The sequence below is a fragment of the Lontra canadensis genome, unplaced genomic scaffold (genome assembly GCF_010015895.1).
Source record: "Lontra canadensis isolate GAN:19392208 unplaced genomic scaffold, GSC_riverotter_1.0 scaffold76, whole genome shotgun sequence".
Taxonomy (NCBI): domain Eukaryota; kingdom Metazoa; phylum Chordata; class Mammalia; order Carnivora; family Mustelidae; genus Lontra; species Lontra canadensis.
This window is the reverse complement of record NW_022631070.1, coordinates 6,270,905-6,298,904: the sequence shown is the minus strand read 5'-3', so window position 1 is coordinate 6,298,904 and position 28,000 is coordinate 6,270,905. Positions and strand designations below refer to the sequence as shown.

Sequence of the window (28,000 nt, the reverse complement as noted above, 5' to 3'; positions counted from 1 at the left end):
ACATCACATCTCCACAGGACCAGCCAGCAGCAGGAGAGGGGTCACCTGTTTTAAGAAGTGGGAACAAGCGGGGGAGAGAAAGGGGGTAACAGGGTAATGAGTATTAAGGAGGACACATGTAGTGATGAGCACGGGGTGTTATAAGCAACTAATGAATCACTGAACAGTACATCAAGAACTAATGATATACTATACAGTGGCCAACTGAGCATAATAAATAAAATAAAATAAAATAAAACAAAATAAAATAAAATAAACCAGTTTAAAAAAATAAAAAGAAATGGCACCAAGTCCTTAAAAGCCCCCCAACACAGTTCCTCTCATTTGTCATTGGCCAGTGTTCTTCCCAAAGCCTTTATGTGTCAAGGGAATTGGAATCAACAAGAGTGACCTAACTCAATCATTTAAGGTAAAATGGGTCTTAGGAAGGCAAACTGAGAACATGATCATTAGACTAGCAGTTTCCAACCTTAGCCTCACATGGAACTGTGTGCTGAGTTTTCACAACGTACTGACACCGAGGCTTTACTACAGAGCAGAAGATTAAGAGTCTCTGGTGGGGTTGGAGTCTCAGCTTTAGATAAAATAAAAGCAGAGCAATTGTCTTGGCTATAGGCAAACTTGTCTTGTATGGTTGATACAAGGACAGATGAAGACATGAACGAGCCAGGAGGAAGAAATGTAGAAAGAATGCATGACATCTGATAAATTTCAACTTAGTGTATCCCTTTAGCCTAATCTGAATGTGTCATCTCCTATGGGAGCCGAAGGATGGAAAGGGAAGGGACTCACGGGCTGCTCCTGTGAGTCATCAGAACTTGATGGATGGAGGTGCAGGGGAAACCACAGGGTAAGAGAAGGGACCGGTGTGGAACACGTCAGCATGAGGGCTTCACAGATGCTATAGTTAAAGCAGTCATCATGGGGCTAGTGACAAGTGGGATCTCAGTACAAGGAGAGACTCTCTTGAGTTGAGAACATCAAGAAAAGTGAGAAGCTTGCATCATCTGCATGAACAAGGATGATGTCAACACATCCTGGGAAGGAATTATAAATGAAGAGAACAAAGGGAGTGTTGCCAAGAAGTAGGTAAGATAATGGGGTCAAGATGATGCTAACCTTAAAAGAGAAAGTTTTTTATTATTATTATTATTAATGTGGCTTTCCACTTGATATTGGGGCAAAATTCTAGAGCTTCAGAACTTGGAACCTGATGGTATAATTATTCTATTGGAAGGATTAGGAAATTAGGGCTTAATTGCCTCAAATTAAGCACAGAGGTAATGCAGTAGACTGAATAATGGCCTCAAAAATGTTCATGCCCCAATCCCTGCAGCCCGTGAATATGCCACCGCGTGTGGCAAAAGGAACTTCTCAAATGTGATTAAGGATCATGGGATGAGGGGATTTTCCTGGAATATCTGGGGAGGCCGAATGTCAGTGGGACAGGGCAGGGTTGCTGTCAGACATGGGTACAGAAGCATAAATAGGAGATTCAAAAATGCTATGAGGCTGGCGTTGCAGAATGGAGGAAGAGCCCACAAGAAAAGGGAAGATGGTGTCTTTGAGAAGCTGGACAAGGCAAAGAAATGGATTCTCCCCTACAACCTCACGAAGGAATAAAGCCACACCAACACTTTGACTTTAGCCCATTGAACCCAATTTTGAACTTCTGAACTCCAGAAGTGTGAGACAATACATCTATGTTGTTTCAAGTCCAGAGTTTGTGGTGATTTGTTATAGCAGCAACAGAAAACTGATATGGACACGATTCCAGCAGATCTGATCCTCTCCTGGGTCGTCAATGTTCATGCTTCACTAGATTGCTCCTATGAGCATCAGGCGCCCTGCTCTGTGGGGAGCCTGCTTCTCCCTCTCCCTCTGCCCCTCCTCCTATCAGTGCTCTCTCAGACAAATTAATAAAATCTTTAAAAGAAAAAATAAAACAAAACTGCTCTTGACCTTGAATAAGGTCAATTGCCAAATCCAGTGGTCCATTTTCAGTCCTTGTCTTATCTACACTGTTAGTAGTATCTGACTCTTCTTAAAACTCTTCCTTCTTTGCTTCCAGAACAGAAAAATCTCCTCCTTTCCCCCCCCCCTACCTCACTGGACCATCCTTCTCAGCCTGCTTTCCTGTCTCCTCCACTTTTTTCCTTACACACCTCTTAATGGGATCCCTCCTGGTGCTTCTCTTTACACTCACTCATGCGATCTAGTTTCTGACCAGCTCCTTCCATGACTTTAAGCAGCAAATGTATTTTGATGAATCCCAAATATATATTTTTGGTCTAGATCTATCCCTTAACTGTAGACTTGTATGTTCAACTGTCTGCATGGTTTCTTCACTTGGATATCTAATAGGTATCTCAAACACACATGTCTAAAATTGAGCTTGTTTTCCTCCCACAAAAATATGCCGCTCCTACATCATCTTCCTTTGAGAAGATAGCAACTCCTTCTTCCCAGTTCCTTAACTGAAAATGTCTGGGGTCAACTTTGATTCTTCTGTCCCTTCACCATATGTCCAATATGTTAGACAGCCTTGTTGACTCTACCCATAAAACATATCCATATTCTAACAACTTCTGACCACATTTACTGTTCATGTTATGGTCTAAGCCAACATTATTTCTTAATTTTGTAACTTTTAAAAAGATTTTATTTCTTTATTTATCAGAGTGAGAGCACAAGCAGGGGGAGTAGAGGCAGAGTGTGAAGCTTGTCCCCTGCTAAGCAAGGAGACCAATGCAGGACTCAATCCCAGGACGCTGGAATCATGACCTGAGCTGAAGGCAGACACTTAACCAACCAAGCCACCCAGGCTTACCTCTTATCTTAATTTTTCCATGGAGCCCTGAAACAGGATCTTCTTCCTCCTTGACATTCCAGTCCATTTACTGTCACTTAAATATTACAGGAATACTCTTTCTTATTGGCCTTAGCATTTTCTGGTTCATGTCCAGGCATCCTCTCGCACATTTCCATAGAGCTCACTCTCTTGCCTTAATTTTTGCTCTAGAGTCCCCTCTTCAGTCCAATCTTTTCTAACCATATTGTAATAGCACCAAACACTCCCTCTCTCCACCACTACAATTCTCCTTCCCTACTTCATTCTTTTTCAAATCCCTGTCAAGAACCATCAAGGATGGATTTGCAAGCTAATAAATTAGCTTGCCCTGGTTTCATGGATGTTGGTTGAAGAAGTACAGCTTATTACTCCCAGTAAAAGCTATAAGCTAAAGTAACAGCATCTTTTCCAGCTGTGTTGAGACACGGTTCACATATAACATTGTATAAGCATAAGGTTTACAATACGAGGATTTGATAGATGTATATATTGCAAAAAATCTTTACCACAGAAAGGTTTGTTGTGCTGAGCCCCCATTTCCACAAGGTGAAGTGAAGGGGACCAGGTGATACATAAACACTGTGGGTAGAATTATGGGAGAAAAATCTTGAGTCTAGGGAACCTGGATCAGGGACAGTAGGCACTAAACATCCCTGCCCTTTCTCTGGAAGGAAATATTTTCTTAGTATTATTAGGCAGTAAACAGCCTTCCATTTCTCTGGTAGGGTTCACGATCTCTATATTCCAAGACCATTTGCTGTATGAACTTCTTGAAAAAAATACTGTGGAATGAAGGGCAGTCAGTGCCTCTGTTTCTGAGGAGTACAGAAATGTGAGAGACTGAAGAATTATCTCCCGCTTACCCATTTCTAACAACCAAATACACCTTATTTCACTCAAGTAATTCTTCCTTCACTAAACTACAAACTCAAGACATTTCTCACTTTAATTTCATTCTCATCTAATTTATGAATAAAACAATAAATAAGGGATGTTCAATAAGGTGTGCTGCATGAGTAAACAGATGAAAGGCAAAAATACACAAGAACTTATCACGATGCCAAAACACAGGCAGATGATTGAGAAATTAAATAAATTACTGAGATGCATCGCCTTACCGCAAGCCAAATACAATAGTGGAACTTTTAAAATAACATTTTAATATCTTAGAAAAAGACTTAGGCTAACTAAAAAAATTTATACAGTATGTATGTTGAGGATTACTTCAATTTTATAAATAAACACACACATGTATAGGAAAATCGTGAAGGAAAATGCATCAAAAGTTAAATTTCTTTTTTTACTTTTTAAAAAGTTAAGTGTTTTTAAATGGGATAATTATAGGTTATCTGTATTCTCTATCCTTTGTCTTTATTTCCCCAATTTTCTGTAATTTTTATGTATCATTTTAATTATCTGGAAAAAAATGCTTATTTTGAAGTCTTTATTATTTCATTTAAAAGAAAGAAAGAAAGAAAGAAAGACAGACAAGCAGCCTGAAGCCACAGGCACTGCTTTTAATCCCCCCACCATGAACAGAAGTCCTTTCTGAGCCCTGGAAGTGAGAAATTCTGGTGGAGTCAATGGTGATAGGTCATGGTCAGTATTCTCCAGAAAATGGGTTATGAGGATAATCGACAGCACTGAACGAGATGGAGGGACATGAACTTGTCAATTATGCCTCCCAGGCTCCCAGAGGCTTTCTCTGGGTAGGCAGGAACGCCAGGCTAAAATCTCCCAAGTCTGCAGCCACATCTCCCCCCCTCCCATCCCTCCCACCTTGTACTCCAGCGCGCATGTGCACTGAAGCTCCCGAGCCCCGAGCAGAGTTCACCTGCACGTGCAGTGCCCGCGCGCGTGCAGTACAAACTCCAAAGTGCCGCAGATCCTGTTCTAGGTCGCATTTTACAAGAAAGGTAAGTATTGGGGTTCAACTATTGTGGTCACTTCATCTCCAGGTGGAATCAGCCTCTAGATGGTGAGAACAGTCACAGGGAGGATTTTGCGGCCTTTTGAAATTTTTTTATGCATGCATTCAGCAAACATATAAGGAGCTCCTTCGACAGCACAGGGTCCCTCTATTAAGGAACTCCCAGTATGCTGAGGAGATAATATGTACACCTAAATTATCATACCTACAAAATGTGATTACTGTCCTCTTAATTTATAACTTAAGAGAATACTTGTTCAGTAATCAGTATTATGATATTTCTTTCAAAACTAAATTCTTATTCTGTAACTAAAATCTTTTTCCCCTTATCTCTAAATTGCCTCGTGAACTCCCTCATTAGACACAGAAGGCACAGCTCCCACAGTCCACTCTACTTCTGGGGGGCCTGTGAAAATGGTTTGTCTTTAATTCTTTTCAAAATCAGGAGAAAAAAGGATTCTACTAATAATGACTGCATCATAATGAGTCCAGCCTGGATTCTATTTATTTTTATCCTAACACAATTGTAAACTGTGATGTTAGTATTGTTATGGAGGAACACGGCATTCTTCACCCCATGTGGAGCCCAATGCAGGGCTTGAACTCACAACCCTGAGATCAAGACTGAGTTGAGATCAAGTATGGGCTGAGCTGACTGGGCCACCCAGGTGCCCCACTTCTTATTTTTTTTAATTAGTGTTTAAAATGACGACAGACCATTATGCTCAGGTTGTGGCCTCTACATGCCATCTCCTACTAAAAGTAACCAAGATTTCTTAGAAAGCTGGATGATTCCTGGTCTGAACCAAAAGCTACAAAGGGATCCTAGAACATCTACAGTACTGAGAGTAAAGAAGATGGGGAAGACAAAGAGAAGGAGGATGCTTCTGCCGACCAAAATGGTGACCATTTGCTCATGGATAAGAACAGCAACTGCACTGGGTGGGAAAACATCCCATCTGTTAACACCCATGAATTACTGATGGCATGTGTATGATTATGGCTTTAGACCTAACTTCCAGCTTACAGGAAGCACAAAAGACAGAGCAACATGTCAAATTGTAACACAGGGATCAGTCAGTAAAACCAATTCCATAGAAAAATTTAAACGAAAAAAGTCTTAGTTTATTTCACAAATAAATTGAGAGAGAGAGAAGGAGGAGGAGGAAGACTATGGGAAGGAAGGAAGGGCAGAAGGACGTATTTTAACACATTTTTAATTATTTTCTGCAAATAGATTCCTTGAATATGAAGAATATAAATCTGTGAATGGTTTCCTGCCTCATTTTCAAGCTCCTTCACAAAAGGGCTATAAAGCTTCACAATATCAATAGTGTTTGAAAATTGGCAGCATATGGAATTTTTTTTAATTCAATTAGCCAACATGTAGTACATTATTAGTTTCAGATGTAGTGTTCAGTAATTCACCAGTTGCATATCACACCCAGTGCTCATCACATCACATGCCCTCCTTAATGCCCATCACCCGGTACCCCATCTCCCCACCCACCTCCCCTCCAGCAACCTTCTCATGTTAAGAATCTCTCATGGCTTTTCTTCCTCTCTGATTTCTTCCCAGTCTTCCCTCTCTTCTGCTATGATCCCCTGCACTATTTCATATGTTCCACATATGAGTGAAACCATATAATTGTCTTTCTCTGATTGACTTATTTCAGTCAGCATAATACCCTCTAATTCTATTCACATTAATATAAATGGTAAGTATTCAACCTTCCTGATGGCTGAGTAGTATTCCATTTTATATATATACCACATCTTCTTTATCCATTCATCTGTCAAAGGACATCTCAGCTCCTTTCACAGTGTGGCTATTGTGGACATTGCTGCTATGAACATTGGGGTGCATGTGCCTCTTCAGATCACTACATCTATATCTTTTGGGTAAATATGCAGTAGTGCAATTGCTGGGTCGTAGGGTAGTTCTATTTTTAACTTTTTGAGGAACTGCCATACTGTTCTCCAGAGTGGCTGTACTCTGGGAATGTTGCATTCCCATCAACAGAATAAGTAGGTTCCCCCTTCTCTGCATCCTTGCCAACATTTGTTGTTTCATGTCTTGTTAATTTTAGCCATTCTGACAGGTGTAGGTGGTATTTCATTATGGTTTTGTTTCTATTTCCCTGTTGGCAAGTGATGTTGAGCATTTTTCATGTGTCTGTTGGCCACTGGGATGTCTTCTTTGGAGAAATGTTTGTTCATGTCTTCTGCCCATTTCTTGACTGGATTATTTGTTTTTTGGGTGTTGGACATTATTTTTAAAAATTATTTCTTTTATTTATGACTATTCCTTTCCTCACTCTCCACTTCTTTGCTTTTCCTCTCAGGTCCTCTCTCACTGCTTTGCCACTGCTCCTGTGGGCTTTCCCAAGCAGTCCACGTCATGAAGTCCAGTGGTTTTTTTCATCCCTATTTGGACTGGCAGCTCCTCACCAAGACCACCCCCACCCCTGTGCCCCATGACACACTCAAACATTTTCAACCCTCCACTTTGGCTTCTACCATGTTCTCTCTCCCTACTTGGCAACTCATATTCAGTCTCCTAACCAATGCATTTTTGCCTGATCCTTAAGTAATTGTTGACTTTTCTGTCCTCTCCAGTTCATCCTTCCCAGAATAAACTGGAAATTTGTCCCCAGAAATGCTAATCCATTTCTGTGAGTTTAATTACCACCCATAAAGCAAGGACTCCAAAATCTTCACCTCCAGCCCTGACCGACTTCCTGAGCTCCAAATCAGCACTGCTGTTTGCCAAATTCAGCATCTCCCACTTGGATGTCTCAGAGGAAATCATACCCTACCCAGTCCCCTCAACTTGTTCCTCCTTTGGCATTTCTTCTTGCGATAAAAGGAACAATCCCCTCTTCAGTGGACACAAGCCAGAAATTTGGGTCCCCTACATTAAGGAAGAGGGTGTGAAGGGCAGGAAGCAAGGCGGTCTCCGGTGGACTGTGGGCTCACCTGGTTGCAGACAGGTTTGTATTTGAACCCTGGTTTGTTCAGGATCATTTCCAGCTGCTTGTGGTTGAAACTGGATACCCCTATGGACTTGGTTAAACCTGCATCTTTACTCTTCTCCATGGTCTGGAGTGTAGGGAAATGTGAGGCAAATCCTTAGTGTACTTTGGCCCTTGCATTTGACATTGAACTTTTCAAAAACAGGAAATCTGTTTTTAACATATATAATGATTTGACTGAACCAGTTTTACCATTTATATATATTATTTCCTATGATTCTTTATCGCTGTGTGCACGTTTTACTTCCTTGAGTCCATTAACATGCACAACCAGGACAACAAATAGACACTGGGAAGCTTCTAAGTTCCCCTTCCCCTCCCCACTCTCTTCCGTGGCACCTGTTTTGCCATTAGGCCCATAATAGTTCTTTAACAGGTGGTACCAGAGTCTAGGGCAAAGAGGAACTCTCAGGTTTTCCACCAAGGGAAAGTCCTTCTGCTTCCTCTCTCCTTAAATGGTAAAAAAAAAAAAAAAAAAAAAAAAAAAAGTATGGAATGGGATACACAAGGGCAGGCTTTACTCCTAAAACCCACCCTTCTGCTAAGTCAGACAGCAGCCCTTCCCTCCCTCTGTGGGTATATTTACTTGTCGCAGATAGAGCTCCACCTCCTTTTGAGCTTGCTGCTGACAATCCCCTTTATGGGGCTCGCAGGCTCAACCTGATCCATGGAGCAAAGAAACCCCATATAGAACCACAGAAATTAGATTAAAAATAGACCTAAGAGGCCATCCTGGTCAACTCCCTTGCTGTACAGATGAGAATACTGAAGTACGTCGAGGCTCAGCCACCTGTCTGAGGGCAGACCATTGATGGAGCCAGAACCCATGTCTCCTGACTCCCCACCTAGCGGCCCCTACCTTGCTACATAGCGCCTCTCAGGTCTAGTGGCCATACTTACACCCACGTGTCACACAGGTCCACCAACTCTAAAATAACCTCCCCATTGGCATCCTTGGGCATAATCTCCCCCCAGTCTGGAACACAGAGAGGAGAGAGAAGGAGGAAGAAGGTTTTTTAAAGAATGAAGTTTCTGGTGCCTAAGCAGCTGGGTCACATGATCTTTAAAAAGTTGTGATTAGTGATCAAAGTGTATGTGTGAATTTGTGCATGTGGGTGTGTATTGTGTGTTGTGGAGAAGAAATGGGGGGCAGAGAAGAACAAGAATCACCTGGAGACTGTAACTAAGTACCCCCCCTCCTATTCACACACACCCCTAAACCTTGCCAAGAATCGGTCCTCTTATTGTTGGAATTGATTTCACAAGGATAGGCTGGTTTAGATGATAACAACCCCCTTTACTAATGTGTTTAAGCTTCAGTTTACGATAAACTAAGAGATGGTGAGGTTACCAGACATAGTCAGTGGACGTCCTCTCTGATGAGAGGTTGGATCAGCAAAGCCCAAAGCAGCCCAGGGGTGCAGTGTGGACCATCCCAAGGTAGCTCATCATGATTGGGCTAAGAGGTCCACATGGAAGTGACCCTCCCCTACAGAGGTGGGGGTTTCCCATCATATCTCTGCAGTCAGTTATAACTCAACATTCTTGAGGACACTAATCACTAAGTCACCACAGACAGCAGTGCATCACATAGACATGTAGGGCACCGTCCTCGACTCTTTGAGGTGGAGACAAAGAGATCATTAAATTTCAAGCATTCTGCAGGTAATGGGGTACAGATTAAAAAAAATCTCAGTGGTGAGATAACAGAAGTGTCAAAGAGAGTCAAATCATGAAGCAATTCTGTGCACCATACCCAAGCCTACCTCTCAGTCAGAACCCAGACAAGCTAGCGGGAAGGAGGTAACGAGGCATGGCATCAGGGGTGGGCATAATGAGGAAAAGCAGAAGCTGACCTTCATAGCGATTGGCAAACAGATAATGAAGAGATCCATGCAGTCCAGCTGAAGGGCCTTCAGAGATCTTTCCAGGGCTGATTGGAACAATTCCAGGTGATGGAAAGTAGTCCAAAGCATCAGTGACCAAAAGAAGTGGTATCACATATTTGGGGACCAAAATTAAGCATCTCAGTTACAAGATTGAGAAGCAAATAACAAGCCACTAGAGTGGTCTAGAAGTAAGAAACGCCGGGACTAAATTCAACAGTTGGTGTGACTGGGGTACCTCAGGGCATGGAGCTGTATTTGAGTGATGATAGGAAAACTGAATGAACTTGGATGGGTCAGGGAGAGCAGCCCAACATCTCATGGGTCAGAAAAGTCACCTCTGAAGGGAGAGTCAGGAAGTGCCAGGCAAAGGGAACAGAATCTGCCTGGAAACAGTTCTGCCACTTTCCAGAAGCAGGGTGTCCCTGATGAGACACTCATAGGATCATTCTGTAGAGACCCCTGTTGTCTCAACATTGGAAGCACCTTTTTCCACCTAAGAACATTTTACAGATTTCGGGAAATTCAACGCTGACTTGAAGAGTGTATTTCTGAGCCAGGCTCTCTTCTGTGAATTCCAGGTCAACCACATGTGGATTCATCCTGACAGAATCTGCTGAAGAGTAAAAGGAGGGGCCCCACCCGTGGTGGCTCAGCCGAGCCATACAATGGATAAAGACTGTATGTGTCACCAATCACGTTTCACGTGTGAATGGGGTCTGCTCTCCTGCCTCTTACCTGCTTCGAGCTCAGTAAGTCTTTTTCGTTCTCTGTTTTTCTACAGTGGGTCCTTACAATGTGAGAAGGTACATAAATTACTCAAACCAAAACCAAAGGTGGTTTTTTGTGTTTTTCAAGATAATGTATCTAGCAGCAACTCCCTGTCACGGGCCCACAGGATCTTGGTGGTGTAAAATATGTCCTCTCTCTTCACAGTGCCATCAGCAATGTTCTCTCGAATGGCCTTGCTGACCTCCTCCTCATTTTGATATACATGTGCTGCATCAAAGTGACAGAAACCTACGTCAGTCACCACTTTGGTGGCCTCATTGACCTTGCTCTTAGAAACCTATAAAATATGAATTAGGAGGGCTGGTAATCCACCTGATGCAGAGAGAAACAATGCATTTCCTTAATGGCATGTTGGCCAGCTGTTTCTGCATGTGCCCTGCTCTCCTCAGGAGTGATGCAAGCTTTGGTAACAAAGCTATAGTTGGGGGGCACAGACCTCTCATCTCAGAGGAGTTAGTGAAATGGGCTTCACCAGGGACCATGGAACATCAAATCTCATTCAGTAAAGAATTCGTTGTATGGGAGTAACTAAGAGGAAAACTTCTGACATTAGAGAAAACTTCTAAGGATATAGATGTACATAGATATAGTTACAGAAGACAAAGACAGGGTAAAAAGGACCGCATGTATTTTTGGCTTAGAATAAAAAATGAGGCCATTATAGCCATTCTCCATCCAAACAATTTATATACATATATATAAGAAAATCTAATATATATTATATATAATATATATATAATATAATTATATATACATATATACATATATACATATAAAAATCTAATACATCTAATATATACAATTATATTATATAAATATATATATTAGATTTTTTTATATGTATATTTCTTTACACAGACACACACGCGCGTGCGCATGCGCAATGGAATATGACTCAGCTTTGAAGAAAGAAATCCCGTCATTTGCAATGACATGGATGAACCCTGAGGGCATTTATGCTAAGTGAGATAAGGCAGACAGATAAAGACAAATACTGCATGGTGTCACTTATATGCGGGGGTCTGCAAAAAAAAATTACATTTCCTAGAAACAGAAAGTAGAAAAGTGGTTGCCAGGGGCCCGGTGTTGGGGATATGGGAAGACATTAGTAAAACAGTGCCAACTTTCAGCTATAAAACAAGGTCTGAGGAACTCATGTATATCCTGGTAACCTATGTTGATAACACTGTCCCGCAGAACTGAAATTTGTTAAGAGGATAGAAGATAAACTTTCTCACCAGAGAAGAAAGGGAGGGCATACAGACATGAAGTGAAGAATGTGTTAGACTTGATGGGATGAATATTCTCCCATGTACACATATATTAAATAATCATGTCATGCAGTTTAAGTATCTTACACTTTTGTGAATTTCACCTCAGTAAAGCTGACAAAAAAAAAAAAAAATCAATCCATATACCAGTTGGATTACAGGGGAAATAATGGGTGATTTTCAGGGAGATTGAGAGAGAATTAAAGGAGAAATATACTGCATGATGCCCCTCATTGAGATGCAGTTGTTATTCTGTGAGCTTGCACTAAACCCATCCTTGCACACTCACTCAAAGTCTTCCAACCAGAAGCACCCACAGCTCTGCCTGAAGAGAGGCTCTCAGTAATCAGGTAAAGAAGGTGTGTTGAGGGGAGGAGTCAAGATGGCGGAGAAGTAGCAGCTGAGACGACATCAGGTAGCAGGAGATCAGCTAGATAGCTTATCAAAGCATTGCGAACACCTACAAATCCCACAGGATATCGAAAAGAAGAAGAGGAACAATTCTAGAAGCAGAAAATCAACCACTTTCTGAAAGGTAGGACTGGCGGAGAAGTGAATCCAAAGCGACGGGAAGATAGACCGCGGGGGGAGGGGCCGGCTCCCGGCAAGCGGCGGAGCAACGGACACAAAATCAGGACTTTTAAAAGTCTGTTCTGCTGAGGGATGTCGCTCCAGAGGCTAAACCGGGGTGAAGCCCATGCTGGGACAGCGTGGTCTCAGGTCCCGTGGGGTCACAGAAGGATGGGGGTGTCTGAGTGTCGCGGAGCTCACAGGTATTAGAGCGGAGAAGCTGGCTACAGAGACAGAGCTGAGGAGTGAGCTCTCAGCTCGGGGTTACCTTGAACTGTAATCCGTGGCACAGGCCACTGCTCTGTGAGTGGGGTCCCCACAAGATCCGGGGAGACACCCCTGAAGAGTGCAGGGATCTGCAGGGTTTCAGAGACTCCAGGTGGAGCTGTGTGCCAGAGACAGAGATGCTTGGTCACAGGCTGGCTGAGCTCGGAGCACGGCAGGGGGGCAGGGAGACAGGAGTGATTGAGCGCTTTTCTCTGAGGGCGCACTGAGGAGTGGGGTCCCAAGCACTCAGCTCCTCTGGGCCAGGGATTGGGAGGCCGCCATTTTCACTTCCGTCCTCCGGACTCTACGGAGAGCGTTCAGGGAACAAAAGCTCCCAAAAGCGAACCCCAGCGGATTACTCAGCCAGGCCCCTGGTAAGGGCGGTGCGACTCCGCCTGGGGCAAAGACACTTGAGAATCACTACAACAGGCCCCTCCCCCAGAAGAGCAACAAGAAATCCAGCCAAGACCAAGTTCACTTACCAAGGAGAACAGCGGAATTCCAGAAGAGAAAGCAAAGCATGGAATTCATGGCTTTCTCCCTGTGATTCTTTAGTCTTGCAAAGTTAATTAATTTTTTAAAATTTTACTTTTTTTCTTCTGCTAAATTTTTTTTAACTTTTACCCTTTCCTCTTTTAACATTTTTTAACTAGTTTATCTTAACAATACCTTTCATTAAAAAAATAACCTTTTTTGAACATTCATTATTATAGTCATATTTTATCCTTCATTGTATCTAACTTTATTTTTTGTATACACATAGGGTTTTTTCTTCTAAAAAATTTGGGGTACAACTTCTTCTAATAGATCAAAATATGCCCCAAATCTAGCACTGGGCTTGTTCTAGTCTCCAGCCTGAGCAAATTCTCTCCACTTTCTTTTTCTTTATTCTCCCAACCAACTTACCTTATCAACTCCTTTTTTAGAAATTAAAAAAATTTTTTTCATCTTTATAGTCATATTCCATCCCTTCATTGTGTTTACCCTTATATATGTTTTTCATTCTTTAAGATTTTGGGAGGTAGTTACTTTTAAGAGACCAAAATTAAGTGGATGACCCTGTTCTAGTCACCAGTCATATATATATATATATATATATACACACACACACATATATATATTCTTTTATATATTTTTTCTTTATTTGTTTTCTTTTTTAAATTTTTTTTCTGAACTTCTTTTTACCCCTTTCTCCCCCCCCTTGATTTGAGGTCTCTTCTCATTTTGTTAAAGGACATTTTCCTGGGGTCTTTGCCACCCTTTTAGTATTTTATTTGCTCCTTCATGTATTCTTATCTGGACAAAATGACAAGACGGAAAAACTCACCACAAAAAAAAAAAAAAAAAAAGAAGAACAAGAGGCAGTACCGAAGGCTAGGGACCTAATCAATATGGACATTGGTAATATGTCAGATCTAGAGTTCAGAATGATGATTCTCAAGGTTCTAGCCGGGCTCAAAAAAGGCATGGAAGATATTAGAGAAACCCTCTCTGGAGAAATAAAAGCCCTTTCTGGAGAAATAAAAGAACTAAAATCTAACTAAGTTGAAATAAAAAAAGCTATTAATGAGGTGCAATAAAAAATCGAGGCTCTTACTGCTAGGATAAATGAGGCAGAAGAAAGAATTAGTGATATAGAAAACCAAATGACAGAGAATAAAGAAGCTGAGCAAAAGAGGGACAAACAGCTACTGGACAATGAGGAGAGAATTCGAGAGATAAGTGACACCATAAGATGAAACAACATTAGAATAATTGGGATTCCAGAAGAAGAAGAAAGAGAGAGGGGAGCAGAAGGTATATTGGAGAGAATTATTGTAGAGAACTTCCCTAATATGGCAAGGGAAACAAGCATCAAAATCCAGAGGTGCAGAGAACCCCCCTCAAAATCAATAAGAATAGGTTGACACCCTGTCATCTAGTAGTAAAACTTACAAGTCTCAGCAACAAAGAGAAAATCCTGAAAGCAGCCTGGAACAAGAAGTCTGTAACATACCAGGGTAAAAATATTAGATTGGCAGCAGACTTATCCACAGAGACCTGGCAGGCCAGAAAGAACTGGCATGATATATTCAGAGCATTAAACGAGAAAAACATGCAGCCAAGAATACTATATCCAGCTAGGTTATCATTGAAAATAGAAGAAGAGATAAAAAGCTTCCAGGACAAACAAAAACTGAAAGAATTTGCAAACACCAAACCAGCTCTACAGGAAATATTGAAAGGGGTCCTCTAAGCAAAGAGAGACCCTAAAAGTAGTAGATCAGAAAGGAACAGAGACAATATACAGTAACAGTCACCTTACAGGCAATACAGTGGCACTAAATTCATATCTCTTGATAGTTACCCTGAATGTAAATGGGCCAAATGCCCCAATCAAAAGACACAGGGTATCAGAATGGATAAAAAAACAAAACCTATCAATATGCTGCCTACAAGAAACTCATTTTAGACCCGAAGACACCTCCAGATTTAAAGTGAGGGGGTGGAAAACAATAAGACTAGGAGGGCTTCCAAAGTGAGCAAGAGCAAGCCATGCTCAAGAAGTAGGGGGGACAGAGCTCAGGGATGAAGGTTTGGGGGACTGTGATGAGCTGGGAGTCCGGGGCTCTTTGGATGACAGACACAAGCCAGTGTGAGGAGCAAACACCTGACGAAGGAGATGTGGTAGCCCAGGAAGCAGAGGGCTCACCTTGGAGAAACCCCCTCCACTGAATCCAGACATCTTGAGAATTGATAAAGCAGAGAACTTTTTCCCTGATGGTCAACCATCACGTTCCTGCCAGGTGAAAAAGAAACCATGATGCACCAAACAGCGGATGCCTGCTTCTCTCTCAAAACTCAGGGAGATGGATACTGGAAGGAAAAACTGACAGAGGGAAACAAGAAATGAAAAAAGGATATTGTCTTCTTCCCCACTGGAGGGCAAGGCTCGGATGCGTGACTCAATGGTACAGGGCAGGAGCTGTCAATGCCCAGAAGGGAGACCCACGCAGCCCACACGAAATCGAGCTGTGTGGGAAAGCCTTAGGGGAAGGGGTAGGAAGGAGTGGTCCTCTCTTTGACTCAGTCCCTCAGGAAAAGAGGCAGAGTCGGGATTAGTGAACGACACACAGCTGGATAGCTTTCTGGAAGTTATAGGAAAGTGCTGGGCCTGAGGAGGTTAAAAGATGTGCTGAGAAAAACAGTCTTTGCTGGAGTCAACAAGAGGTTTGTTTTACCACGAAATGTATTTCTTTACTCTGCCCATTTCGCAAGAGACCTCGTGATCTAGTGCTTATGATGGAGGAGAGTTTCAGTTCAATGCAAGCACGTTAGTCCATCATGGCGGCCGAGGGCCAGCACAGCCCAACTGTCGCAGGAACAAGTGTGTTTGTTCACTGGAGGAGGCTGCTTGCTGTGAGGGTTCAGTGGGTAACTAACCTAGCCCCAAAGACGAGAATGAGATGTGGATATCCCTTTACAGGATCACAGTGTATTTGCCCTGAGAAATCTTACAATTAAAAGAAAAAGATTGTACGGATATATTTTCTTGAGGAAGGATTTTGCTCAACACAACTATTAACTTGCTCACACGCATATTCACACAGAAATCATTTCCAGTCTGCTCTCCACTGTGGCTCTAGGTCTTTGCCTCTGTGCAGCCGTGCACACCATGGGATGGGAGAGATGAGGGTTTCCCCAGCTCCGGCCCTCAATCATCCAAGTATCTGCAGGGCATTCACCCCTTCCCTGTGCCATTTCCAGAGTACTTCTAGAACTGCCATTTATGCTTTTCCTGTACCTTCTCTGGTCCCTGTGCCAAAGGCAAACATACTAAACTATAAGCCCTAAAAACTCAAGTGTACCCAGAGATCCTTGGACAGTCACCCATTTCCTGTCTCCTGGAAAAGTGGACACCAGCCTCAGAAACATTATAAAGCAACTACAAAAACAAAACAAAACAAAAAAACCAGAATGATTTTAAAAAGAATGGCCTTCATTTTAGGAGCTTCTTTCCAAAAAGCTGGTATTGAAAGAGAGAACCTGTGTGGCTCAGAGTGAGCACAGACAGGCTAGGTTTGTGTTTTCAGCGGTTCTAACATGCCATCAAAAGTCTCTGGTCACTGTGAGTCAGCAGGATTTTTGGAAGAGGGATAGGGTGGTATTTCTGAGAGCAGCAAAGCAGAAATTCCTGAAACCAAATATAGAGGCAGGTCAAAGTCTCAACTCCTCTGGGGTTTCCTACAGAATGCAATGCCCCATACTAATGAGATATGCCATGCATTGCCTTTAGCCTTCTATAGGAAGGAGAGGTTTCTCAACTCTCCAAATGGTTCTGGGAGCCAACGCTGGCATTGCTCACTCAGATGAGGGTAGGAAAGAGAACAAAGGGGTTCCACGTGTCCATGTCCCTGGGCATTACTGGATAGTTCCCAGTGAGGACTCTGGAAGAGGAAAGTAGCTCTGTGTCATTTATTATGTACACTGAAGTAGAAATGATGGGTCTGTGGTTACATCATATGGCAATCTTCCTTTACCTTCTTTGGGACACGGACTGTCAAGATTCTCTTCAGTAATGTTCAGGGAAAAATTAAAAGCAAAATCTCCTGCTAACACAGAAAACTCCTCTCCATGCATGCAGAAAAGAGAGCAAATGGTTTTATTATTGGATTTATTGGATTATTGGATGAATATTATTATTGGATTTTATTATTGGATAAACCAGAATGCAGTGAACTTCACAGGTAATCTGCTAATGAGATTACAAAAATAGAAAGAAATCTCATCCTTTTATATAAACAAGCAGATATATCTTCAAGATAAATGATAGCTTGTCCTCAGGTAAGAGGGTTAATACCACCATTTGCAATGCATTATTGTATAGTTCAATTCTAAATTTGTGTAGTAACTGGGACAACCATCTGGGCTAGTTCATTGACTTTTTCTAAAGGAAAAATGAAAGCTCTATGACAACAGGCAATTATAGCTCGGAGCAAGGTGCCCAGAGAGACAGAAACCTGTCTGCTCTGATATTTTCATTTCAAAGAGACGGGGTCCCAGCCCTTTAAGAGTAATGTTGACAAAATTGACAAAACTTTAAGTAAACTAACCAATAAAAAAGAGAACCTACTTAAGTAAAATTATAAATGAAAAAGAAGACATTACAACAGATACCATGGAAATACAAAGGATTGTAAGAGACCATTATGAACAACTCCACATCAACACACTGGACATTCTGGAAGAAACAGATAAATTCCTGGAAAAGAGCAAGCTACTGGACAAGTCATGAAGGAATAGAAAACCTGATCAGATGAATAATGAGGATAAAGATCAAATCAGTAATTGAAAACCTCCCGACAAAAGCTCAAGAACAGATGGCTTCATAGGCAAATTCCATCGAACATGTAAAGACTAATTTACACCAGTTCTTCTCAAACTCTTCCCAAAAATTGAAAAGGACAGAACACCCCCAAACTCATTTTATGAGGCCGGCATGACCCTGATTATAATAAAGCCACATAAGGACACAATAAGGAAAGAAAACTATAGGTCAGTGTCTCTGATGAACATGGACACAAAAGTTCACAAGGATATATTAGCAAACCAAATTCACAGCTCATTAAAGGGATACTCCATGATCAAGAGAGATTCATCCCTGGGAGACAAGTTTGGTTTGATATACATAAACTAATAAATGTGATACATCATGTTAGTAGATGAAACATAAAAATCACATGACCATTTTACTAAATGCAGAAAAAACATGTGATGAAATTCAGCATCCATTCATGATAAAAATTCTCAACGAATTAGGTATAGGGGGAACATATCTCAACATAAAAGGGCCATATATGACAAGCCCACAGCTCGCATCATACTCAATGGCGAAAAGTCAAAAGCTTTTCCTCTGAGATCAGGAAAAAAACAGGATACTACTCTCACCACTCCTGTTCAATATAGTCCTGGAAATCCTAGCCAGAGCTACTGGACAAGAAAAAAGAAATTAAAGGCATCTAAATCAGAAAAAAAGGAAGTAAAACTGTCTCTGTTTGCAAATGACATGATCTTATACATGCAAAATCATAAAGACTCCAAAAAACTGTTAGAAGTAATCAACAAATTCAGTACAGTTGAAGATACAAACACGAATGTGCAAAATCAGTTGCATTTCTATACATTAAAAATGAATTATCCCAAAAATGAATAAATAAAATAATCACATTTACAAGAGCATCAAAAACAATCTTATATTTATGAAATAATTTACTCAAGGAGGTGAAAGATCTGTACTCAGAAAACCATAAGACATTGATTTTAAAAAAATTGAATGAGATACAAATAAATGCAAACATATCCTGTGTTCATGGATTGGAGGAATTACTATTGGTAAAATGTCCATAGCACCCAAAGTACCAATCTACCAAAGTAGATTCTAGGCAATCTCTATCAAGATTACAATGGTATTTCTTAGAGAAATAGAAAAAACAATTGTAAAATTTGTATGGACCCATGAGAACAAAAACAACCCCCCCCCAAAAAACAAAAAACCCAAAGCAATCTTGAGGGAAAAGAACAAAGCTGGAGACCTTACACTTCCTGATTTCAAACTATATTACCAAGCTATAATAATCCAAAGAGTATGGTACTGGAATAAAAACAAGCACATAGACCAATGGAAAGGAATCGAGAGCCCAGAAATAAACCCACACATATATAGACAACTAAATTCGACAAGGGACCTAAGAATTCTCAATGGAGAAAAGACAGTTTCTTCGATGAATTGTTCTGGGAAAACTGGATACCAGAGCCAAAAAAAAATATTTAAACTGGACCCTTGTCTCACAATGCTCACAAAAATTAACTCAAATGGATTAAAGACTTAAATGTAGGGCTTGAAACCATAAAACTCCTAGAAGAAAACATAAGGAAAAAAGCTTTCTTGACCTTGGTCTTGGCAGTTGCCTTATGGATATGACATCCAGAACACAAGCCACTAAATAAATAAATAAATAAATAAATAAACAAGTGGGACCACACTGGACTAAAAGCTTCCTCTCATGATAGAGGAAACCATTGACAAATTCGATACAGGGTTAATATCCAAAATATAAAAAGAACTCGTTTGTCCTCACATGTCATCCTTGTGTGACACTAGAAAGCGAGCTCTGGTGTCTCTCTTCTCACGAGCCCACCAGCCAGAGTGGGGGACTTACAGAGCAGAGTGGGGGACAGGTCTAGGATCCCACCTTCTTCAGCACAGTTCTCCTAAGAGCCTACATCATGGAGTTTGTGCTGGTTTCTGGAGGATAAGCCACAAAATGAAGACACTCAGACTTCAGACGGGGGAGTTGACCATTTAATACCAAAATGCAAGCTGATTTCAGCACCCTTGAGCTCTCTTCTTTCCCAGGCCTTGTTACAATGCATGAGATGAAAAAAAAGAGGAGGCCCCCAGCGTCCAAGAAAGAGTAACCATGAGACATTCTCGTAAGGAGAGCAAGTCTCTTGCCCCAAACCCAAGAGTACGGTCTGCAAGGCAGGTGCTTGTACTTAGGACCATCGTCGTTCCTGATTTTCCTGCCACAGGAAGCTTAGCTCAATCCTGGAACGACAGGAATAGTAGTACCAATAGCTCTATTTGATATTTCCAGCAGCTTTATTGAGGTATAATTTATGCATCATGAAATTCATCCATTCTAAATGTATTTCCAAGGAGTTTCGGTAAATACATAGAGTTTTGCAATTATCACCACTATCCTGTTTCTGAAACCTTCCGTCACCCCCCAAAAATCCCCCTGTGCCCGCTGGAAGGCAAGTCTCTCTCCCATACCCCAGCTCGACACCACCTCTAACCTCCCTCCTGCTTGCCAAGGTTGGCCTTTCCCACAAATATTATATAAATACGTAGCCTTTATGTTGGGCTTCTTTCACTCACCAAAATATTTGTGAGATTCATTCATCAACATTGAGAAGTGTCCCATGATAGTTTGCACCACACTGTGTCTCTCCGTCCACCCGCTAACGGTGTTTGGATCGCTTCTACTTCGGGGCTGTTATAAATAAGCATTCCGTGATGCACGTTTGTGTCCAACTCTGTCTTAAACGTAATTTTTCATTTGTTTTGGGTAGATGCCTCCAATACATAAGAACAGAATTCCTCTATGACAAACATATGTTTAACTTGTCAAGAAACTGCCAAGCAATTTTCTGGGTGCTGTCCATTCCTAGTCCCCAAGCTGGAGAAAGTTTTCTTCTCTGCTTCGTTTCCTGATTTGTTGTCTGTGCCCACGGGTGAGTCCGCAGGGCTGGGTCCCACACAGTCTGCTTCCTTTTAGCTGCCCCTGCTTTTCAGTGGCATAAGCAGGGCAGAACAGAAATGTGACGGGCTACCTTTCCCGGAACCAGAAGCTAGTGAGCCACATGGCCCGGGGGCACATCCCGGCTCTGTCACCTCCTACCTGTGTGACCTGGTCTCGGCTCCCTGATTCGTAAAGTATGCATGTTCGAGGACGCATCAGTGCCTGCAAGATCCTTGAGATGGTTTTGTGTGGTAGACATAGAAGGCTGTGTTTTTGTTATCTTCTGGATTTAAAAACAATGCGCTTGTCCACGACACTGTCCTGCCTCTTCGCCGATGACAATTCCCAGAGCCATAGATGCGCTTAGGACCGTGGTGGAGATCCTGTGCTGTGGACAGTAACTGTGAGTACAGACTTGGGTGCTAGCTTTGCGGTTCACAGCCCGTGCCTCACGTGAGGCAGATTTCATATCACGTGAGCACTCGTTCACCATTTGAGATTTCATCCTTACTGCTGAGCTCAGTGCAAGGCATGGACCAGGAGCCCGGAAGATGTTTGCTAGATAGATTAATACAGGGGTGTGTCACATTGCTCAGTCCTGATGACTGGACGCCTCCTGGTCATCTTCTAACCACAGAGCATGAGTGTTTAGAAGAGCTGAATATTCAGCCGTAATCGAAATGCTTTAAAAATAGTGGTGATGTTCGCTAACATGGACAGAATGTGTGTGTCGTGGCGGGGGGGATTGTTGTAACTTCTTCTCTTCACCCTTGTAAATTCTCTGGGACATCGTCCACCTGGCGGGACTCAGGAATGAGGAACCGGAAGGTTGGTTAGAACTCAAGCTTAGAAAGCATTTTAGCAGAACAACAGTACATTTCATAAAGAAGGGACAAGACAGGGACAAGGGAGGGAGGGAAATGTAGGGGAACCTCTGGGGAACCAAGGGGAGGTAAATGCTAGTCAGTGGGGCTGTGTGTTCACTCCCCCAGTCTCCAGGCTGATGAGGGTCTGGAAGTGTCTCTGGTGATTAACCTGCTGTCCTTCCTGGTGGGGTTGGGCTGGCAGAGAGCCACTCTTGTGCCCGCTTCTCAGCTCCAAACAATCCTTATGCCGAAGTGGTGTACTTCAGGGAGATGTCATCAGAGACCCTCCAGATGTGTTATCCATGCTACAACAACGTGGTTAAGTGTTAACTGTAATTACCATCATCCCAAAGTATGTCACATTCACGCCAGCTTCAAGAGCACCCTTAAGCCCGGATCGGCCTCCGGTGGCTGGGCTTTCTCAGTTTTAGGGCTCGTTCAGAGTTGGGGAATGAAAAAGTCTGAAAAAATGTATCGTGCTGTTAAAAACAGAAATGAAAACAAACCACAGGTCCAAAACGGTGTCATGTAGATATGTTCCCAGACGAGGCCTTCATACAGAACCTATTAGCAGTCCCCCAACAAGGGGCTCCCTCAGGGACTTTTAACAGGTCCCTCGGGGATTTTTCTGTCTGAGGCTGTGGGTCTGCCACCCTAGGTCGTCTTTGTGGGGTGGAGTCATCCGCATGCTAGGATCGCTTCTCCTCCTTCTCCTCCTGGAAAGGGCCTCACCCAGACCAATCCTTTTCTTTTGCTGGTCACTTTCTTTCCCCCAGCCTCCTTCTACAAAAACCTTCCATTATGTGCCAGTCTCTACGGACTGGCTGGGGCGCTACCCGATTTATGATTCCGGTAATAAAGCCAATTGGATGTTTGAATTACTTGGTTGACTTTTGTTAATTTAACAGTGTAATTGAGGATGTTATACGATGTGGGATCGTTGAGCACAATGGTCATGCAAGAATTCTGGAGACACTTTCAGTGCAAGAAGGTGTATTGATTAAAGCACGGGGACAGGACCTGTAAGCAGAAAGGGCTGCACTGGGGTTGCGTGAGGTGACTGATCCTGTAGGGTTTTCTGTCCTTTGACGGCAAAGGTGACATTAGGGCTCCAGGAAATTGAGTCTGTAGGTTCCGGGAGGTCTGACTATTAGTAAGGTTTTGTTTCTCTTGTCAGTCATTAAGACAGTGACAAACCACAGTGGAGTTTCATGCCCTACAGGACTGGGATCTTTATCAGCTGACCATTTGTTTTTCCCTGGCCTTTGTTCTTACACAGTCAGGAGCGCCTGAGGGATGTAATATATATCGTACCTTAAGGGGGTCCTTTGTGGGGTGTCAGCTCCGCTTTGCCCTCAGCTTGCCTTCTGCTCCCTCGTCATTATATATGACTCTACCCATCTGGGTGAGTCCCTGGCTGTCCAAAGCAGAGCCCTGATAAAGACTGAATTTGAGAAGGTGTTTAGTCCCAGGAACCTGGACTGGGGTCACTAGAACCAAGCCTTAAATTCCTCTCCCAGACACACACGGCAGGGACCGTCTCACTGCAGTGAAGGAAAAGAACAAGGCCCACAGCATGAAGGACCCCACTCACCCAGGACGCCCAGCCCCTGCCCTGCTGGCTTTGGACACTCAGCCCTTGGCCAGACTCTAGGTTCCCTCAGGAGGTTGGGGGAGTCCTTGGGGCTCCTTCCGTGCTGTAGCCAGGAACCCTGGAAATGGGTGAGTGGGCTGGAGAAGCCCAGGGCCTGTGTGCCTGGATGTCCTGACATCACCTGATCAGATCGGCCACGTGTTAGGGGAAAAGGAGAAACTTTATAAAACAGAGCTCATACAGGCCAAATTCCCTAACGAAACAAAATCACAGGCAAAAAAAAAAAAAAGGCTAACTGCCCAGCAAGCCAACGAACACACAAAAAAAACAAACAACAAAAGCGGGGTTCAGAAAGGATCACAACACAAATTTAGAGACAGGAGAAGAAAGAGGGAAGAATGAACAAGGATTAAAGCAGAGTAATGAAACAGGAAAAAGAAGTAGCACAGATTTGTCCCGGTAACTTAGACTGGAGTTTTGGAAAGACACCATATTGAGAAAGCCTGACTAAGGAACACAGAAGGAGTATCTACAGAAACAATATATAGGACAACACGTGCAAGATGAGCACATTGCACAGATGTCTCTGGCTGTTGTTGGAAGGGCCAAGTTGTGACCATGCCTTTAAGGGCCGCGTGTGACAGGAACTGAAGCTTACAGTGCTCTTTTCCTTTGACCGAGCAATCTCACTTCTGTAAGATCCATCTCGCAGAAATACCTACACATGTCCAAAGAGAAGCAAAGGTATGCTTCGCTGCATTGTGTGTAAAAATAGTCACAAAAAAGTGAATACAAACATATCAGTAAAGTGCGGTTTAAGTAAATCGCAGTTCAAACCATACAGGGGAGCCGTGAAACGAATGCGATAGGCCCATGTGGGAAGGGCACACTCGGAGTAATGTGTCTACGCAGCATGGCTCTATACAGACATATGGGCTTTGTATGCACGTGTTGGGTACACACAGGCACACAGGGTGTCCGTGTTACGTAAACACACGTAAGATGTGCAAGGCTACCCACCACGTAAGCAGTGGACAGCGGTGTAAAGTAGAGAGGCTTTTTTAACCCTAAGTATTTGGGTCTTACTTTTGTTGATTTTAAAACCTGGAAAGGAGACTCGACTTATATTTTCTTCCTGTGCAGCAGAGGGAAGGGAATCAGGGGACAGACAGCACAGCGCACACACTCTTGAGTGTGTCCGTGTCTCTGCAGCCTCAGAACCCTGCCTCACCCATGAGCTCAAATTCCATCCTAGCCAAGTTCCAAGCCAGACATGGAAACTGTTGTGTGCGTTCTGGGCAGAAATGATGCAAACAATCGGGTGCTCAGAAAAGCACCAGCAGGGCCAGAAAGTGGGATCTCGACATGATCTGCAGAAATGGCCCCAAGAATGGATGCTCCCCGGGGGGGAACCAGTCAGAGAACTGGCCTTCAGGAGGTGGACTTGGCAACTCTGGAGTTCAAGAACACACCTCCACAGCTGTGCCACCCAGGGGTGGAGAACCCACTGCCATCGGCTGCAGGGCCCCAGACACGAGAGCCATCACACCCACCACTGAGTTGATCCTCATAGCACAGAACGGCTGCAAGGAGGTACCCTGGATGCGGCCTCTGCGTCACAAAGGCCCGTGGTCACCTCGGAAGCCAGAGGCTGCAGCCTGCCACCTGTGACTTTACCTCCCAGCACATGACCCAAAGCCATTGGACAATAGCTTCTGCCTTCCAAATCACCCACGAGGGCTTCTAATGGGCAGAATCCATCCTGGGAGCCTTCTTTGTTAGAGTCCACTTCTCCACCGCTGGGTGAAACAGTCTTCCTGGTCACTGTACACCGGACACAGGAAATGAGTCCAAGGGCCAACTAACAAACAGGAGGGGAGTGGAGGGTTTAAAATGCACGGTCTCAAGTGCCTTCCCAGACGCTGCCGGCCTCCCTCCGCCATGGAGGACTTCATCGTTTGGGCCATCCGAGAGTGACCCCCGCGAGGAGAACGAAAGATCTTTCTCTGCAAAGGGAGCCGACCTGGAGAGAAGTCTCACTGTTACTACTCCTGAGGGTCCCCATTTACACTGGGATAGAGCCCTGCCTACCACCCCGTAGGGCGGATTACCGGTCCTTAGAGGAAATGCTATAGCATGAAAGACAGGGAAAGAAAAAAAAAAAAAAAAAGAGGAAAATAACTTAGGAAAAAAAATAAAAGCATAGAGACTAGCAGACAACAGAATTTTTTAAACAAAGACTGCGTAGGAGGCCCCTCAGCTGTCTGACCAAATGCTGAGATGTGAAACTCCACAAAAGCACTCAAATACAGTGGATAGCAAAGGGCTGAGTAATTCCAAGATGGCACCGAGCGAGGGTATGTTTGGGTTCTAACCAGCAGAGTAGGGAATCTTTGTTGAACACCCGTGGAATTCAGCACAGACTCTAGAAGAGTAGGATCTTAAATTCTGGAGGAACCACCAAAAAAAAAAAAAAAAAAGGTGTAAGCTAATCAGACAATAATGAAGCTCAACATAACTAACGGAGTGCTGATACAAAAGAAAGCAGAACAGGAGAAAAAAAGGAGCAAAGAACAGATAAAACAAATAGAAAACAAACAGCAAGACGGTGAATTAAACTCCAAGCCCATGGACAATTATGTTAGATATACATGGTTTAAACACACCACTCAAAAGGCACTGACACTCAGACTGGATAAAAAGCAAAATCTTTTTATATACTATCTGCATCAAACAGATAACACTGTCTCTATGCACAGAGAGCATGATTATCCATAGTGGATATTCCAAAAACAATCTGTAAACTAGTAAAACTAATATGTGAGTTCAGAAGGACACAGAATACAAAGTTACTATCCAAAAGGTCAATGGTATTTTTATATACTAAAAAATAAAACAGAAATTGATATATTTTTAAGCAGTATCATTTACTGTTATGTGGGAAACACGATATTTAGGGACAAATCTAGAAATATGTGTAAGATTTGTATGCTAAAATATATATAGAATATTGGCAAGGGAAATTAAGAACACCTAAATAAATGAAGAGAAATACTGTGTGCATGGACTGGAAGACTTCACATTCTTAAGAGGTCAATTCTTCCCAAAATGTTTCTCATTTGTTTCAACAAATGAAACAACAATGTTTCAACACAATCCTGCTAAAAATTATCAGCACTTCTTTTTTCTAGAAATCCACAAACCGACCCTCAAATTTACGTGGATAAGTGAAAAAATTACAGTAGCAACAGTAGAGAAAGGACCAGTTTGGAGGACTCACACTCCCTTCTATCAAGACTTCCTATAAAGGGAAGTCAAGACAGTGTGCTATAAGGGAAAGATAGACATACAGACTAAAGGAGCAGCATGGAGGCCAGGAAGAGATGGGCGCTAGGACAGTCCATTGGTTTTCTACAAAGGGGTCCAGGTAACTCAGGAGAAGGGAAGGTTTTCTCAACAAAAGGTGCCCAACCACGTGGATACCTCTGAAGGGCAGAAGATTTCCAGCTAGGGGCTTACCCTCCCCAGTCTATATATACAGAGCAGCTGAGTTGTCCTTCCCAAAGAAGACATTCCTGTTTGTCCCTCACGACTTCTCTCACGATTGCCCTCAAGAGGAACTACCTACTCCTTAGGACGCAGCCTCTTTATGATGGACCTCATGAGCCCCATGCCTTGCCCTTCCTCCCCTTGTGCTCTATATTCTACGTTCCTGAACTACTTACAGTTCCCAGAATATGCCATTCTCCAACCTCTTCCTTAGAAGGCTTCCTCTGCCCGGCCTGCCAGTCTTCACCCGTCCTCCGTATGCTTCAGTGTTATCTCCTCCCAGAAGCTAACTAGGACAACCCTAACTAGGTAGGGAGCCCCTTCATGTGTCCTTAGCTAACTATGCTCACACTTACCTGTAGTACTTGTCGTACGACCCCGTGATTGTTGGCCTGTCTGCACCTGCATCTCTCACAGACAGTGAGATCTAGGAGGGCAGGGGCTATGGCCTCCCGACAGTGACATCCCCAGCCTCCAGCATGGAGCTGGACACATGTAGGGCTCTTTGTGTCCCACAAGTAAAGAGAAGAGTCTTTCCCTAAGAGTCAGCTGCTCGGAGGGATGCAACCAGCTTTGAGCGTTGCTTGGTAAAATGTTCATCCAGCCTTGCCCATCTCAGATTCATTGTCAGAACAAACCTCACCTATTAGCACGTTCTAGTTCACCAGCCCCGGGTAGAATTCACAGAGAACCCCATGAGGAAGAAAACTGAAATATTTCAGCCTAAAGTAAACAACGCTGAAGTATTGGCAAGTAATCATTTTAAACAGTCAAGGTTGTCTTTTAGGGTCTCCCCATCTGTTATTGATCCCACTCAGGACAGGATAAGAAGAGTTTTCTTCATTCAGAAGGCTTTCAGATGGGTGGAAGGGAAGTGGTCTTGGCCAAAGGAGGATAAGAAGGCGCTGCCCTCCCAGGTGGGCTGGGTAGATCGGTGGGCTCCCTCCCGCTCACCTGCAAGTCTGCAGAATGCTCACGGAGCATTCCCGCCTACACCAATGATGACAGTTAACAACCTGACTGCTCTGAACTGGTAGGTCCTGAGTCCACTCTACCATGATCTCAAAACCAGCATTTGCGGAAACTCAGCGAGCTCAACTTCCG

At 43.1% G+C, this 28,000-nt stretch overlaps 1 protein-coding gene across 1 annotated transcript; it reads right to left on the bottom strand.

The window, feature by feature from the left end:
• Positions 1-3: 3 nt before the first annotated feature.
• Positions 4-27,880, bottom strand: LOC116881719 (aldo-keto reductase family 1 member C15-like). The gene is made up of 9 exons (XM_032881703.1): positions 27,851-27,880; positions 27,253-27,323; positions 24,820-24,958; positions 10,605-10,771; positions 9,673-9,790; positions 8,719-8,781; positions 8,424-8,426; positions 7,761-7,883; positions 4-45 (listed from the first exon to the last, which is right to left on the bottom strand). Exons 1-9 carry the CDS (start codon positions 27,878-27,880, stop codon positions 4-6), a joined length of 756 nt encoding a protein of 251 aa, XP_032737594.1.
• Between the last annotated feature and the right edge of the window lie 120 nt (positions 27,881-28,000).